The sequence below is a fragment of the Rhinoraja longicauda genome, chromosome 2 (genome assembly GCF_053455715.1).
Source record: "Rhinoraja longicauda isolate Sanriku21f chromosome 2, sRhiLon1.1, whole genome shotgun sequence".
In the NCBI taxonomy this organism is placed as follows: Eukaryota; Metazoa; Chordata; class Chondrichthyes; order Rajiformes; family Arhynchobatidae; genus Rhinoraja; species Rhinoraja longicauda.
In genome coordinates, this window is record NC_135954.1 from 61,074,679 (window position 1) to 61,091,925 (window position 17,247).

General features: G+C 40.9%; 1 protein-coding gene across 2 annotated transcripts in view; it reads right to left on the reverse strand.

The window, feature by feature from the left end:
- The window catches only part of lars2 (leucyl-tRNA synthetase 2, mitochondrial), a 99,836-nt gene extending 88,887 nt beyond the window's left edge, over window positions 1-10,949 (reverse strand). Inside the window, exons 1-3 of one of the 2 annotated variants that reach the window (XM_078419869.1) lie at window positions 10,656-10,949; window positions 7,195-7,448; window positions 5,402-5,530 (exon numbers count right to left, since the gene is read on the reverse strand). In XM_078419869.1, coding sequence (XP_078275995.1) covers window positions 5,402-5,530; window positions 7,195-7,428 — 363 coding nt within the window. In that variant the 5' untranslated portion in view covers window positions 7,429-7,448; window positions 10,656-10,949. Of the gene's footprint in view, window positions 1-5,401; window positions 5,531-7,194; window positions 7,449-10,638 lie in introns of both variants that reach the window. The other variant, XM_078419859.1, reaches the window with a different exon arrangement.
- Between the last annotated feature and the right edge of the window lie 6,298 nt (window positions 10,950-17,247).

Sequence of the window (17,247 nt, forward strand, 5' to 3'; positions counted from 1 at the left end):
GGACACATTTAATAAATTCCATCCCATCCAGTCCCATTACATTATGGATGATCTAGTTAATATAAAGAAAATTGAAATCTCCCACCAATACGATCTTATTATTTTTACAACTATCAGCAACCTCCCTACACATTGTCTCCTCTGACAATTGTGAGGTCTATAATATTATCTCATTATTGTAATTATTCCCTATTTCTAAGTTCTATCCATATAGTTTCGCTGGATGATTCTCAGAGATTATCCTTTCTGATACTTAGTTATGTCCTCCCTATCAAAAAGGCAACCACTGTTTCCTCCTCTCTAGCTCTGTCTCTGCATCTCTATCACATCGGTAGTATCTATATCCTGGAATATTGAGGTGCCATCCCTGCCCTTCTCTCAACCATGTTTCTGTTATGGCTATAATAATAAAACTTCCACAGGAGATGATGGAGGCAAATGAGAAAGTGGCATTTAAGAAGCATTTTGTTAGATACATTGATATGCAGGGAATAGAGAGGTAGATGAGATTAGTTATCTTGGCATCATGTTCGTCACAGACATTGTAAGCTGAAGGGCGTGGACCCATGTTGAACATTTTCTATGTTCTACATTCTGTGAAATTAGTATAGAGGTGATCTGCTGGAAACAGAAAGGGACTCCAAGAAATAAGGAGAGGATTTTTTTAAAAGATAGCTATTTTGGCCTCCTTCTTTTTGGTTGCCTCTGCCTCTGCCAAACACCTCAGTGTGAAGGGCCAGAAACTGGAAAGGTTGCTGGTCTCTGCAAAGAAAAACTGTTGGAGGTTTCAAGCATCAGGAAGACAATTCTGCATCACTATCCATGAAATTAGGTAGACTTTATAACCTGGTTACATCCAAATGTTGGATTTGGTGCCACCTCCTGAAATTACTGATAGTTACTGAAAAGATATTTTAAAACTACTTGCTTATGCAGCTAAGCCCTATTGTGCAGCACACAATAACTTTAGCAATCAGTGCAAAAATGTGCCTAGATTCTCTGCAGATTATATCCCATCTTTCTTCTCTTTTCGTAATTCTCAAGAAACTCATTACACATATCCTTTCATTAGTTAGTATGCTTTTAATGCCTAGAACTGTTCCTCTTAGCTTGAGGAATGTGTTCTATCTTAAGCATTATTTATCATTTGGACCTGGCACAAATAATAAAGACAGAAATGAAAACTACCTGAAGGTAAGTAAAGGCAAGTCCTAACATATGCCAGAGATTTCAAATGGTTGATTGACATTAATCCACATTATTAAGAATGATGCTGGATTACTTATAGTGCATTAAAGGTTGATGCTATCATCCAATAAGTATAAGTTCATAAGTCATCGGAGCAGAATTAGGCCCATCGAGTCTACTCCGCCATTCAATCATGACTGATCTATCTTTCCCTCTTAACCCCATTCTCTTGTCTTCTCTCCATAACTTTTAACAGCCTTACTAATCAAAAATCTGTCAATCTCCGCTTTAAAAATACCCAATGACGGCCTCCATAGTCAGCTGAATTACATAGTATTTTTCCAAATATATCTGCCATTTGTGACAAATGTCAGCAATCGGAAGCTAACTTAACGCACATATTCACAAACTGTGAAAAAATCACTAAATTCTGGACAGAAATATTTAAAATAATTTCGAATGTTGTTAATATGAAGCTGATCCCTGACTCAAACTTAATAATACTGGGAATATTAGAAACAGATCAATTAATAACAATGAATCAAAGAATTTTTATTGATTATAGTTTAATAATTGGGAAAAAATTAATATTGAAATTCTGGAAAGGTCCTACATCCCCCACAATTAAAATGTGGATTACAGGAATGTCGGAGACACTTCATCTGGAAAGATTGAGACTTGTACTAATGGACAGGTTGAATCTTTTCAGAGGAATATGGTCTCCATTTATTGCATATTTAAAGGGTCAAAATGGCTTGGTGCGAGGACCTGACCTTGGCCTGAATAATGGAATGGAGGAAGAATTATGTATAATAAATCATGGATATATCTCCAATGATAGATAACTTTTTTAATACTCCATTCATTTCTCCAATTTGGATTTCTTATTTTTATTTTATTTTTCTCTATCTTTCCCCCTCTGGAAAAAAAGTATAGAAATATGTAAGACATAATTGTTAATATTAATAATATTACGAATGTATGTGATAAGGATATTTTATTAATATGTACTTATGTTTAATAAAAATATTTATCAAAATAAATGTCTTTTAAATGTTGTTGTAATACCTGTCACACCCATCTCCTCTGGCAGCTCGTTCCATATCCCCACCACCCTCAGTGTGAACAGGTTGCCCTTCAGGTTTCTATTAAATCTATCCCCTCTCATCATTAAACTATGATCGCTGGTGCTTGATTCCCTTTCTCTGGGTAAAAGACTGCGTTTACCGTATCTATTCCCCTCATGATCATCTACACCTCTATAAGATCAGCCTCAGCCTCCAACACTCCAGGGAATAAAGTCCTAGTCTCCCTATAGCTCAAGCCCTCAAATTCTGACAACATCATTATAAAGCTTCTCTGCCCTCATTCTAGCTTAACAACATCCTTCCAATAGCAGGGTGACTAAAAGTAAACTCACTACTCTAAAAGCGGCCTCACCAACATCTTGTACAACTTCTACTCAACCTAACCCAACTAGACTCACTACCCTGACTATTGAAGGCCAGTGTACCGAAAGCCTTTTTGACCACCCTACCTACCCATGACACAACTTGCAAGGAATAAGGTACCTGCACTCCTAGATTCTTCTGCTCTACAATCCTCCCGAGGGAGCCTGCCATTCCCTGTAAAGGCTATGCCCTTATTTGACTTCCAACAATGCAGTGCCTCGCATGAGATTTCTGTTCCATCCACAAGAAATAAACCAGTTTCACATCCAGCCAAAAGTTTCACTGGCAATCTCAAAAGCTTGGACTTTTCTTGTTAACCTTTGTGTAGGAAACAACTTAAGATCCCCAGCAAGTATAGACTGCAGGAACAAGTGGCTTGCAAAAGGTGTGGCTCCATTTCCTTTCATTTTGAACTATGCAACCTAATTTTTCTTCAGTTCATTAATGGAAACCTACTTGCATATGTAACTGCTTGATAAAATAGGCCGACGTCAGCATGGTTTTTTGAAGGGGAAATCCTTTGGAATTCTTTGAGAAAGTAAATGACAGGATGGACAAAGGAGAGCAGGTGGACGTTGTTGAACTGAAGGCCTTTGATAAGGTGCCGCATGTGAGGCTGCTAAAGAAGATGAGAGCCCATTAGCGGGATGATATTAGCATGGACAGAAGGTTGGCTGAATGGCAGAAGGCAAAGAGAGGCAATAAAGGGGTCTTTATCTGGTTGATTGCCCGTGACTAGAGGTGTTCCGCAGGGGTCGGTGTTGGGGCTGCTACTCATCATGTTGTATATCAATGATTTTGATGAAGCAATTGAAGGCTTAGTGGCCAAGTTTGCGAATGATAAGAAGATAGGAGGAGGAGCAGGTAGTGTGGGGGAGGCTGGTACTCTGCAGAATGACTTGGTCAGGCTGGGAGAGTGGGCAAATAAATTGCAGATGGAATACAGCATAGCAAAGTGTGTAGTCATGCACTTTGGTAGTAGGAATAAATGCATAGACTATTTTCTAAATGGGAAGAGGATTCAGTAATCGGAGAAAAATCTATCCACGCTTTCTAGCTCTGTGACTCTATGATTGTAATATAAAACCAAATTCTTGGAGATAATGTAGAATAACAAAATGTACAGATAATTCAATAACATTTATTAAGCAAAATGAAACAAAAAGGCTGGGCTGCATGTCTTGATTCTATGTAAACTTACCCTAAAACAGTATGAGCTAAAAGCAAAAGTGCAAATCGTAGAGATCGGAAAGAAAAAACAGGAAATACTCAAAATATTTAACAGGCCAGGTACTGTAAGTGAAGTGTGTATCAGGGGCTTTCATTAGAACTAGGAAATGTTACAAATCAAAAAAAAATTAAATACCAAGAAGGGGAGGGATGACAAGGCACACAAAGTCAGTCAATAAACTTTGGCTTAATTGAGCTAATCAGCTAATCATCTTTGTGCGATTTAGCCATAGTCATCAAGACATGAAGCATGGAAAGAGACCCTTCGGCCCAACTTGCCCATGCTGACCAAGATGTCCCATCTACACTAGTTCCACCTGCCTGTGTTTGAACCATATCCCTCTAAACCTCCCCTATCCAAGTAACTGTCCAAATATCTTTTAAATGCTTTTATAGTACTTGCCTCAACTACTTTCTCTGGCAGCTCGTTCCATATACCCACCATTTTCTGTGAAAATGTTGCTCCTCAGAATCTTATATAAATCTTTCCCCTCTCACCTTAAACCTATATCCTCTGGTCCTTTATTTCTCTACCCTGGGTAAGACATGATCTTATACACCTCTATAAGATCATCCCTCAGCCTCCTGCAAGCCAAGGAATAAAGTTTTAGCCTGCCCGCCTCTCCCTGGAGCTCAGACCCTCAAATCCTCGCAACATCCTCGTAAATCTGCTCTGCACCCTTTCCAGCTAAACAAAATCTTTCCAATAGCAAGGTGACCAAAACTGAACACAATACCCCAAATGTGGCCTCATCAATGTCTTGTACTATTGCAACCCATCCCAATTGTTATACTCATTACCTTGACTGATGAAGGCCAATGTGCCAAAAGCCTTCTTGACCACCCTGTGACGCCACTTTCAATGAACTATGTACCTGCACTCCTAGATGGTTCTGCTCGACAACACTCCCCATTCAATGCGAGGGTCCTACCTTGGTTTGACTTCCCAAAATGCAACACCTCTCTGCATTAAGCTCTAGTAACCATTCCTCAGCCCAGTTGCCCAAGTGTCAAGATCTTGCTGTAATATCCGATAAAAATCTTCACTATGCACCACGCACTTTAGTGTCATCTGTAAACTTACTAATCATGCCTTGTACATACTCATGCAAATCATTGATATAAACCACTAACAGCAAAGGGCCCAGCACCGATTCCTGAAGCATATACCACTAGCCACTGGTCCAAAAAACAACCTTCCACCATCATCTTTCGAAGAAGGGTCCCGACCCGAAACATCACCCATCCTTTTTCCCCAGAGTTGCTGCCTGACCCCTTGCGTTACTCTAGCATTTTGTGTCTATCTTCCACCATCACCCTCTGCTTCCTAATCCAGCTAGTGGCTAGCCCTCACTGGATCCTATCTGAACTAATATTCCAGAGCAGCCTACCATGCAGGTAAACTCATTTTATGAGAAGAAACAAGTAAAGAAACATCAAATTTTTTTCTCCCCACAGGGCAATAAACAATAAATACCATGGAGCGACATCTCCAAAAACACTTAGACAGATATTCCAGTGCAATTAGTTACCTGAAATCCACGCATTCTCTGGAAGTGGGCCATTGTGTCACTGATGGTGTACACTCGAACATGCCCCATGTGGAGCTTCCCAGAAGGATATGGGAACATGGAAAGCACATAACACTTTGGCTTTGATTTCTGGGTGGAAAATAAAAATGATCTATAAATTATTAAACAACAGTAATTCATTCTTAAGCTTATGATCATTCACTCGTGCATATGTTATTTTTCCAATGGAAATTAGGAATGGAATGCAGATTAAATAGTTAATAATAAATCTGCTTCTGATAATGTATTGTATACCTATTTAACTTGGGGCATCTCAACAGATGACACTACAGTCACAATTGTTATTTCCAAATAAAAATCAAGAAGACATGTAAACAGATATAATGTTAAATTCAAAACTTCAAAACAATTCAACACATTCTTAAAATGAACTTAAATCCCAAATATGTTCTGTTGAAAGGTCATTGATTTAAAATGTTAACTTGAACAAAAAATGAATTAATGATGGAGGTCGTGTACAGAACTAGAATGTTGATAATATGAGAAACTGTTGAATTCAACACCGAATCAGGAAAGAATCCTGACTGTATCATTGTGACCTGGAACAGCAGTTCCAACATACAACGCAAGAGGCTGCGGAAAGAAGTGAACTGAGCTCGTTGCCTCATGGACACTGCCCTCCCCACCCTTGAAAGCAGCTACATGAGCCTCATCCATCTTAAGGCGGCAGCATGTACCGTTAAGGGCCATGCCTCTTCTCGGTGTAACCAGTAGACAGGAGGCATAGGAGCCTGAAGTCGCACACCACCAGGTTCAGGAAAGCTCTCCTACAACTATCATGTTTTGAATCAACCTGCACAACCTTAAATCAACCTCGTCAAGAGAACACTACAGTCCACCCCGAGCGCTACCATGGACTTTTTGTCCCTCTAATTGTGTTTTACAATAATGTCGTGTTTGTTTTTTTGGTCTTATTTCTTTTTACTGTCTTGCAAAATGTTGCATATAATTTATGTATAATTTATGCTTGTGTGTGTTTGTGTCTCCGTGCCTGTAATGCTGCTGCACATAAGATTTTCATTGTACCTGCACCTCATTGTACGTGCATATGACAATAAACTCACCTTGACTTGTCAAAGTTTCCAAAGATGTAATGCACCATCAGATTAGATGCGAATCAGCAAAATGACTTTAACTTTCATTGGAACAGTGTCAGACGCCAAGGATAAAGATCAAAGTGGAGTGGAAAATTCAAGTGACAGACACTGGAGGCTCACTTTTGGGGACTGAACAAAGATGTTCTGCAAAGTGGTCATCCAGTCTGCATTTGATTTCTCCAATGACCCCAACACCAATATTTGTAATGTTCTCAACTACCACCCCCACTTTATCTGCAACCAAAACATGTTTTCTTTTTGCAACTTTGCCCAAATATAATGATGGTTCAAATATAATAAATGTTTATTCAGTTCTTTCTGCATGTCGATTTTGCTGAGTGATTCTAACATCTTTTTTAATAAATTTCTTGTCATATGGATCTTTATCTTTTACATTGTCAATATCTGGTAACACCTTGGCGAAGAGAGAATTGATGGCTTACACATTGGCAAAACATTCAGCAAAAGAGAGAAATTTCAGGGTCACTGACAAGTTAGTCAGTTATTGTTCATCCCCAAGACTCCTGAATCTGATGATCGCTCGTGTTTCTGTGTTTTTTCCTACCTTAATCTCAGTTTGATACATGATTGTGTTTCAAATATACGTACGAGTTGCATGTATTTGTGAATACTTACATCAGTTTCAGAAATAATTTGAAACTGCTCCTTTATTCTTGAATGCCAATACTCCTCTACGCTTTTCCGTGTTTGAGGTCGATAATCTCTCTCCCATGTTCCTGTTTCACTGTAAATATTTCTGTTACATCCCAGTGCTTGCCGACCATTTTGTTTCAGTAAACTCTGCCATCCACACAATCGTCTCTTCAAACAGGAGATGGAATGCCTCAGCATCCACGAGACAAGCTTCATCTTTTGTACAAATCAGGTGCCTTCATAGATAAATAAATATTGTCATAACAGGGAAAAATGCAATCTTACTTTCACAAGGATTAGTTGAGGGTAATACCACTGATAAATTTATGATATCAAATAAGCAAATGATGGAGAAATGAATTGAAGGAAATTTAAGGACAGTTAAAAGAAATTTGGACATGTACATGGATAGAAAAGGTTTAGAGAGAGATAAGGGCCAAACTCAAGCTGGAGGGACCAGTGTAGTTGGAGCATCTCAGTTAGCATGGGCAAGTTGGATTGAAGGGCCTGTTTCCATGTTGTGTAACTCTATGACATAAAAGATTGACAAGAGAGAAATTATGTTGAGCATAATTATCAGATTGAGGTCGGTGGACCATGCAGTTTTGGTCTCCTAATCTGAGGAAAGACGTTCTTGCCTTAGAGGGAGTACAGAGAAGGTTCACTAGATTGATCCCTGGGATGGCGGGACTTTCATATGAAGAAAGACTGGATAGACTAGGCTTGTACTCGCTGGAATTTAGAAGACTGAGGGGGGATCTTATAGAAACATATAAAATTCTTAAGGGGTTGGAGAGGCTAGATGCGGGAAGATTGTTCCCGATGTTGGGGGAGTCCAGAACCAGGGGTCACAGCTTAAGGATAAGGGGGAAGTCTTTTAGGACCGAGATGAGAAAACATTTCTTCACACAGAGAGTAGTGAGTCTGTGGAATTCTCTGCCACAGAAGGTAGTTGAGGCCAGTTCATTGGCTATATTTAAGAGGGAGTTAGATGTGGCCCTTTTTGCTAAAGGGATCAGGGGGTATGGAGAGAAGGCAGGTACAGGTTACTGAGCTGGATGATCAGCCATGATCATATTGAATGGCGGTGCAGGCTCGAAGGGCCGAATGGCCTACTCCTGCACCTATTTTCTATGTTTCTATACCAAATGACCAGTTTCTACACAGTAAATTCTTTCTAATTCTGCTTTCACACACGACCTTTGTCTCCTGGGCCGATCTTTCTGTTTTGCACGTATCAACTTATCTAGGTTGAAAAACCTTGCCACGGTATACATTAAGAAATATCACCAGCTTACTGGAAGATTTCAGCAGGTCGAGCAGCATTTCAGATCATAGACCCTTCTTTAGAGCAGAAATGTCATCAGACATGCATTCTTTATGCAGCAGAAAGAAAGTACCGGAGAACAGAGTGAATATTTGTAGTAGAGCAGATACTGATGCTGTAAAGATATCAATTAACTTGAATGTCATATGGATACAGAAATAAAACAAATTGACAGATTTGTAAGGCCACATGTGTGTGAAGAGAAAGTAAACAAAATACCTCAAATGAGTAAATTCAATATTGCCCTGACGGTTATAAAATGCAGACAAAGCATAGTTGCTGTACTCAAACTTACACCAGGCATCACCACAGTAACATAGGACCAAAAACAAATAGGTCAGTTGGGTGATATGGAGAATTATATTGACAAGAAACTGGAATATCAGCAGCCCTTAAACAGAAACGTTCCACAAAGTATCTGCATTTGATTTCTCTAATGTGCAGACCTGATCATGAGGACAAAATCCAATCCACTAAAAGAATCTAAGTGAATCGTGCTTTACCTAGAAAGTTTCAGTTTAGTTTATTGTCACGTGTACCGAGGTACAGTGAAAAGCTTTTGTCGCATGCTAACCATGTAACCTGAATCATTGAAAGGAAGGGATAACAGAACAGATATTGAAACCCCAGTGTTGTATAGAAAAATGTTCTGGGGGATAGTTGGGGGAGATGGAAATGTGGATATGGGAGATGCAGAGGAAAGGATCGCTTCAAGCATAGGTGAATCTCCTATCATTTTAATTCCTCATTCCAAACACATTCTGATCTGCCTTGTGACTTCTATTCATTGCCAGTGATGTCCAATGTAAGCTTGCTATTTTTATCTTGATATGTTGTAGTACTCAGCACTTAGAGAATTTAATAATTTCAGAGATAACACCTTTGATCTCATTTTTTGTTGTCATGAACTACTATTTTATTATTACATATAATTACTATTTTTACAACATTGGTCAGCATCCCATCACAGACATTCCCTCTATCCCTCCACCTATCCCCTATGGAACCTAAAACATCTGTTTTCAGATTTTTCCAATTTGAATGAAGGTTTTTTTTGTTGTTGCCCAAAACATTGACTGTTTTTGTCACCATTGATCATGCCTGGCTTGCTAAATGGTACCAGCTTTTTATGTTTTTGCTTTGGATTCCAAAATCATCAGTTTTTGCTTCAATCCACTGGTATAGAAATAGAGAAAGAAAAATAAAACCACAAATTACATTGCCATAGAAACCACATATCAATTTCCATTGGTGATCGCAAGGATTATTGCTGGCTACGAGGGTCACAAACAAGGCCAATATCTGGCACGTTTTCTAAATACTCTTGAGAGGATGTGATTGGTGGCAACAAGTCTTGTTATGAAGCTTTAAAAAGCAGACTGAGTAACTTATGAGGCTATTTCATGGGACTTAAGCACCAACCACACAGCAATGGGACATGAAAGCAAGGCACAATAAGAAAAGCAGATAAGAAAATAACTGCAGATGCTGGTACAAATCGATTTATTCACAAAATGCTGGAGTAACTCAGCAGGTCAGGCAGCATCTCGGGAGAGAAGGAAGGGGTGACGTTTCGGGTCGAGACCCTTCTTCAGACTGAGTCTTCAGTCTGAAGAAGGGTCTCGACCCGAAACGCCACCCTCCCTTCTCTCCCGAGATGCTGCCTGACCTGCTGAGTTACTCCAGCATTTTGTGAATAAATAAGAAAAGCAGATAATGGATATCAGTTAAGCATCATTATTGGCACTTAATAGACTGAACTAATATTCACCAATATACATGGCAAAAATGCTAATTATCTTTATACCTATTTAATTTAACTTTGAATCTGCAAGTACCAAATCAGATGATTTAGGTGTTATTCCACACAATTACTTTGAACGTTAGTAGAGCAAAGTTGGATCCAAGGCTGGAGGTCAGAATGGGATGGAAAATTAAAGTGACAGGCAAATGCAAACTCACGTTGCCTTTCAAGCATTTGCAGTATTCTTCTTCACAAATGTTATGTTTAATATTCTGATGCTTGGTTTTACATCTACAATACCGGACCTGTGAGCCAGGGGACTGAAAGTAGTGCAAAATCTAAGTACAGTACTTGCCTTTCCTTAGCCCTGACCTTTTGTTGGTTTGGCGAGGAGCAGAATCGCTAACATAGTACAAGAACTCGCTGGGACGCAAGGCAATTATGGGGGAGGCGGGAGGGAGTGGGCAATTAAAAATAGGCAACTCAAATCCCAGGGGCCACAAAAATCCATTTCCTGCTGTGAAATAAAACACGGGAACTGGTTTAATAACCAGTTCTCCTTTTCACTGTTTGCATTCCCTCCCTTGGTTGCTGTCCTTTGATATTTGGGAGGGTGTTTTGTGTTGCTTTGCTGCATCAACCAGTCAGACACACCTCACCCACTGGGCGCCGCCATCTTCGCAACAATACTTTATTTAAACCGCTGCCGGAGCACAATCTTTATTGACAGAGGTCGGCCGAGTGCTGACGCGCAGGCGCGTTGACGAGAGCGTTGCGGCGCTGCCGGGTCCAGGTTCCAGGGCAGAGCTCACGTGGTCTGGTGCTTCAGTGCATCAGGGCGTGCAAAGCAATGCAATGCATATTCGCCATAAAGCTAAATCATTGTCCTTTAATATCATGAACTCTTAGTTTGTTTATGTGTCACCTGGAGTAAGATTTCCAAATGTGTTTCAAAATAAGGTTTAGTGTTGTTTTTACTTGGGGTGGGGTTTGCATGCTTCCAATGGAAGGATTCTGGTGGTCCTGCAAGTTTGGGGTGAGTTTGACTGAGTACAAGAAGGAGATAGTTTAGTAACATGGTGTCAGGACAATAATCTCTCCGTCAATGTCAGCAAGACGAAGGGGCCAGTTATCAACTTCAGGAAGCTTGGAACATGCCCCAATCACGTCACCGGTGCTGAAATAGAGAAGGTTGAGAGTTTGAAGTTCCGTGTCGTTAATATTACCATCGATCTGTCGTGGACCAACCTCATTGGTGCTACAGCCAAGAAGGCACACCAACGCCTCTACTTCCTTAGCAGTGAGGGAATTTGGCATGCCTCCAATGACTCTTTAAAATTTCTACTGATGCCCTATAGAAAGCATGCTGTCAGGTTGCATCAGAGATTGGTTTGGGAACTTCTCTGTCAAAAACCACAAGAAATTGCAGAGAGTTGCAGATGTAGCCCAGTTAATCACACAGACCAGACTTCCCACCATTGACTCCATCTACAGTTTAGAAAAGCAGCCAACGTAATCAAAGACTTGTCCCACCCTGCACATTCCTTCTCCCTGCTATCGTCTGCTTCTTCCTCTCTGTTGTCAGACTTCCCAACAGCCTTCCATAAGCAAGGATACTGTCTGATTCACCTCTACATCAATGTGGACATTTGTCTTTGTCTATGGAACTGATATGCTGAGAACAGTTTCCAGAACTCTACCCTTTGCTCTCTTGTACGAGTTCGCATCTCATCTATTTGGATAGCATGCAAAACAAAGCTTTTCACTGTACCTCGGTACACATGACAATAATAAACCTAAACCTCTGCCCACCCTAGTACACCCATTTCTCCCACCATCCTGTTCCTCTTTTCACCCATTCCACCCATATGGCTTTGGCTTTATATTACACTCCTCCTCTCTCCTTATTTGACAGCCCTTTGTTTCCTTTTGATCTCTAGCCTTTGTCCATCCATCTACCAATTAACCCCCCCCCCCCCCGACCTGTATCCACATCAATTGCCAGCTTTGTTCAGCCTTCACCTATATTTTTCAGCTCCCCCCCCCCCCCCCTCCATCACACTACAATCAGCCTGAAGAAGAGTCCTGACCTGAAATGTCACCTATCCATTCTTTCCACGGATGCTGTGTAATTGATGAATTACTCCAGCACTTTATGCTTCACACAAGCTTCCAGTCTCTGCAGTTCCTTATCTCTCTCTCTTATATCCTATGCCCCAGCTAATGAAGGCCAGCATGGCTACTGCTAAAGAATTTTGGGCACTCGAGAGTCAGCAAAAAGTGTCAAAGAAATACAAGGTTTTCTAAGATGTATGACCCTTTTTACCTCTCCTCAAAAACTGAAACATTCCCCACCCTCATGCCCCTGGGCCTTTAGAAGGATGAGAGGGGATCTTATTGAAACATATAAGATTATTAAGGGGTTGGACACGTTAGAAGCAGGAAACATGTTCCCAATGTTGGGGCAGTCCAGAACCAGGGGCCACAGTTTAAGAATAAGGGGTAGGCCATTTAGAATGGAGATGAGGAAAAACTTTTTCAGTCAGAGAGTTGTAAATCTATGGAATTCTCTGCCTCAGAAGGCAGTGGAGGCCAATTCTCTGAATGCTTTCAAGAGAGAGCTAGATAGCGTTCTTAAGGGTAGCGGAGTCAGGGGGTATGGGGAGATGGCAGGAACGGGGTACTGATTGAGAATGATCAGCCATGATCACATTGAATGGTGGTGCTGGCTCGAAGGGCCGAATGGCCCTTGTCTATTGTCTATTGTCTATTATCAAAATAGATATTCAAAGGAAAAATATAGCTGCACAGGCTGGAAATCCAAAATAAGAGCATTGATTCCAATTGAGTCAAGTGACATTCTTGAAGGAAATTTATTTCACAAAATGCTGGAGTAACTCAACAGATCAGGCAGCATCTCAGGAGAGAAGGAATGGGTGATGTTTGGGGTCGAGACCCTTCTTCAGACTGATGTCAGGGGGGTGGGACAAAGGAAGGATATAGGTAGAGACAGGAAGATAGAGGGAGAACTGGGAAGGGGGAGGGGAAGAGAGGGACAGAGGAACTATCTAAAGTTGGAGAAGTCAATGTTCATATCGCTGGGCTGCAAGCTGCCCAAGCGAAATGTGAGGTGCTGTTCCTCCAATTTCCGGTGGGCCTCACTATGGCACTGGAGGAGGCCCATGACCGAAAGGTCAGACTGGGAGTGGGAGGGGGAGTTGAAGTGCTCAGCCACCGGTTGGTTAAGGCGGACTGAGCGAAGGTGTTGAGCGAAACGATCGCCCAGCCTGCGTTTGGTTTCGCCAATGTAAAGAAGTTGACATCTAGAGCAGCGGATACAATAGATGACATTGGAGGGGGTGCAGATGAACCTCTGTCTCACCTGGAAAGACTGTTTGGGTCCTTGGATGGAGTTGAGGGGGGAGGTAAAGGGACAGGTGTTACATCTCCTGTGGTTGCAGGGGAAAGTGCCCGGGGATGGGGTGGTTTGGGTAGGAAGGGACGAGTGGACCAGGGAGTTACGGAGGGAACGGTCTCTGCGGAACGCAGAAAGGGGAGGGGATGGGAAGATGGCCAGTAGTGGGGTCCCGTTGCAGGTGACGGAAATGTTGGAGGATGATTTGTTGGATACGCTGGCTGATGGGGTGGAAGGTGAGAACGAGGGGGATTCTGTCCTTGTATTTCACAAAATGCTGGAGTAACTCAGCAGGAGGAATATTTTCTTGAGGGAAAATATTGATTTAATGTCCAGATTATAGCTCGCGGAGTGCAATGTTCTGTAAGCCTGTGGAAAACACAGAAGGAATTGTAACACATGTCTGACATTTTAACACAGTTATCTCTTGATCATCTCATTTCCAGGTTTATGTCGGTTAGGCAGCAACAGACATGATGAAACCTCGCAAAATGCAACCTTAAAAGGCCAACCTTAAAAATGAAATTGGGAGACGTTTAGAGGAGGAAGAAAGAGAGGAAAAACTTTGACAAATGATTCAGGATGTTTACCACCTCCACTGATGTACAACTGCCTAGGGGGTTATTTTTCCCTGTAAAGAAAGTAGAAACCTTCCATGGCTGTCAGAGAGGAGGTGGGTGATGTGGAAGGTCAGTGGCAGCAACTTTGTGGCGTTCTCCTCCACCTGTACAGGATGTGATTTGAATGATGTAACCAGGCAAGGACACCGCTTTGTCATCACTGGGTCAGAACCGTGGAAATCCCACCAGCAGGAATGTGGAACTGTCTTCATCAATCAGGTTCCAGAAACGGTGCTTTGCCAAGGCTGCAAGGACAGTAAATGGATAGTAAATGCTGGCATTGCTAGCAATGCTCAGACGAGCAGTTTAAAAAAATAAATCCTACGGCTATCGGGCTGTTGATTGTGAGTATCACAGCGCACAATTTTTGCAGGTTCCCTTTGAACAAACCGGATGTAACAGATGTGGAAGGAGGATTTTGCATGTTGCAATGATATGTTGCAAATCGGATAAGGATTATTCTCTCTTTACATGACTTCATCTCCTTGTTGCCCTCGATTTAAAGATTTAGTTTTGGGGTCTTACTCATTTGGAATGAATTTTGTGTGTTGGCTTTGAAATGACACTACATACTTTTGTTTTTGTACCAAAAGTAAACATTTCCTTGTCTTTAAAGGGACATGACATTCATCAAGTTAATTTGTAAGGCTAAGTCACGTCTCTTTCAACAGAGAAAGTGAAAAATGTTGTGAAAAATTATGATCAAGTCAGGGAAAACCAGATTACCAGATGGATACATTTTAAGATCTAAGTCATTATCAGCAAAAGTTTCAGAGCATCTTTACCGATCAGAAAAAATATTAATTACAAGATTAGGTCAGAAAATTATTAGGTTATAAGATACAAGAAGGAACTGAATTCAAGATAATTTTTTAAATGAACATGAATAAAGATTTGAGAAAAAGATTGTGAAGTAATAGGGCAATGGTACCAAGCTTTCAGATATCTGTTGTAGTGCTTGTAGATAACTATATTAGATCACCTCACTTATTATGCACGCTGCACATTCCACATGTGATCCAGTCCGGATCTTCAACCCTACCTAGACTATGTAAGCTGCCTTATGCTGTCTCACAGCGGACTAGATGCTGACTGCGGAGACGATAGCATGTAATGTTTCCTCCGCTTGTGTTACAATAAAACTATGAGTTGTTACTCCTGTGTATGGGTTTGATTCCAACAACAGTGCTGAATGCCTGTAAAAGCCAATGATTGAAATAAAATTATCATGTTGTTTAGTTTAGCGATACAGCGCAGAAACAGGCCCTTCAGCCCACCGAGTCCATGCTGACCAGCAATTCCCATATATTAACACTATTCCATACACACGAGGGACAATTTACAATTATACCAAGCCAAGTAACCTTCAAAAGTGTACATATTTGGAATGTGGAAGCAAACCAGAGATCCCCGGAGAAAACCCATGCAGGTCACGGGAAGAATGTATGAACTCCATATATCAGCACTTGTAGTCAGGATCGAACCCAGGTCTCTGGCCCTGTAATGTAGCAACTCTACTACTGTGCTACCCACGTTGCTGAGACAGTTTAATACAATGATTTATTGGTAATGCTACTCAGCTGAAGATGCATTGTACTGACCACAACAATGATCACTAATACCATCATTCAGTCCTGCCCATTATTCTTGAATACTTGACTGACCACTTGGCTGATCATTATTTTGTCCACTCTAAGGATCCTTGCACTGATAACTTCACACTGTCTCCACACTAGGCACTATTATTTATATCCGTTAATCCACTTGTACTTGTACTAATTGTAGCGATCGTTGAACTGAGCACTTGTATTGGCCGCGAATTCTGGCACATACGTATACTGACTGATCACAGTGTCTTCAGTATTGAGAACTACTACCGGCCTTATCTTACAAATCCGGTTGCAGTTTTTCACAATCACCATTACATGCGACCTGCTGCTGAGCCACAGAAATAGTCCATTAGTTCAACTGATTGTTATCAAAGCAATGAGGTTAATACTTTGAGCTTTTAAGGCATTGAGACCCTTCCAAATCACCACAAATCGCTCACAGAGCAGATGTAATGGATTGATGCAAGCTGTTGCCGAGTCTGATCCTTAATTGAACTTGCTCTGAATTATATTTAAATCGAGCTTAAGATAACTTGGTCAGGCATAAAAGAATTCCTCCACTTAATAAATTGATTGCTAGATTTTTTTGTAGGAATAGTTTAAGCATTACCAAAGCATTCAGCTGTGTCCAGCTAGTTCTTTGATAAATCCTGGTAACAGCTATCTTTGTTGAAACTAATGGAGACAAGGATAATCAAGTGAATTTGACAGAATGTGTAGAAAGGAACTGAAAATGTTGGTTTAAATTGAAGATAGACACAAAATGCTGGAGTAACTCAGCGGGACAGGCAGCATCTCTGGAGAAAAGGAACATGTGATGTTTCGGGTCGAAATCCTACTTCAGACGAGAACTTCTTCAGACTAGGACATCTTCAGACTTCTAGTTGGATAACTAGTCTGAAGAAGGGTCTCAACCCAAAACATCACCCATTCCTTCTCTCCAGAGATGCTGCCTGTCCCACTGAGCTACTCCAGAAATTTGTGTCTATCTTTGATTTTGACAGAAATTCTTCTGCCAACTTCCTGTGGACTGCAGCCACATTTATATTTTGTCTTCAAACTATGTTGAGTTTGCAAGATGAGCATTGGAGTTTTTCGTCCCATCTTGAATTGCAAACCCAGAATGACTTCATTACAGCAGCCAGTTGGCTGTTAAGTAATGCTAGCATTTGTGCCTCCACTACTCCGTTTGGCAACCTATTCCACACACTGATCGCTGCTGTGGCAATCAATTCTAAAATTATCTTTAAATTGTTTAAATCTCTGTACCTTCTCGTGCAGTTTCCTTCAGTGCAATAATCATGCTTTTCATTTTCTGT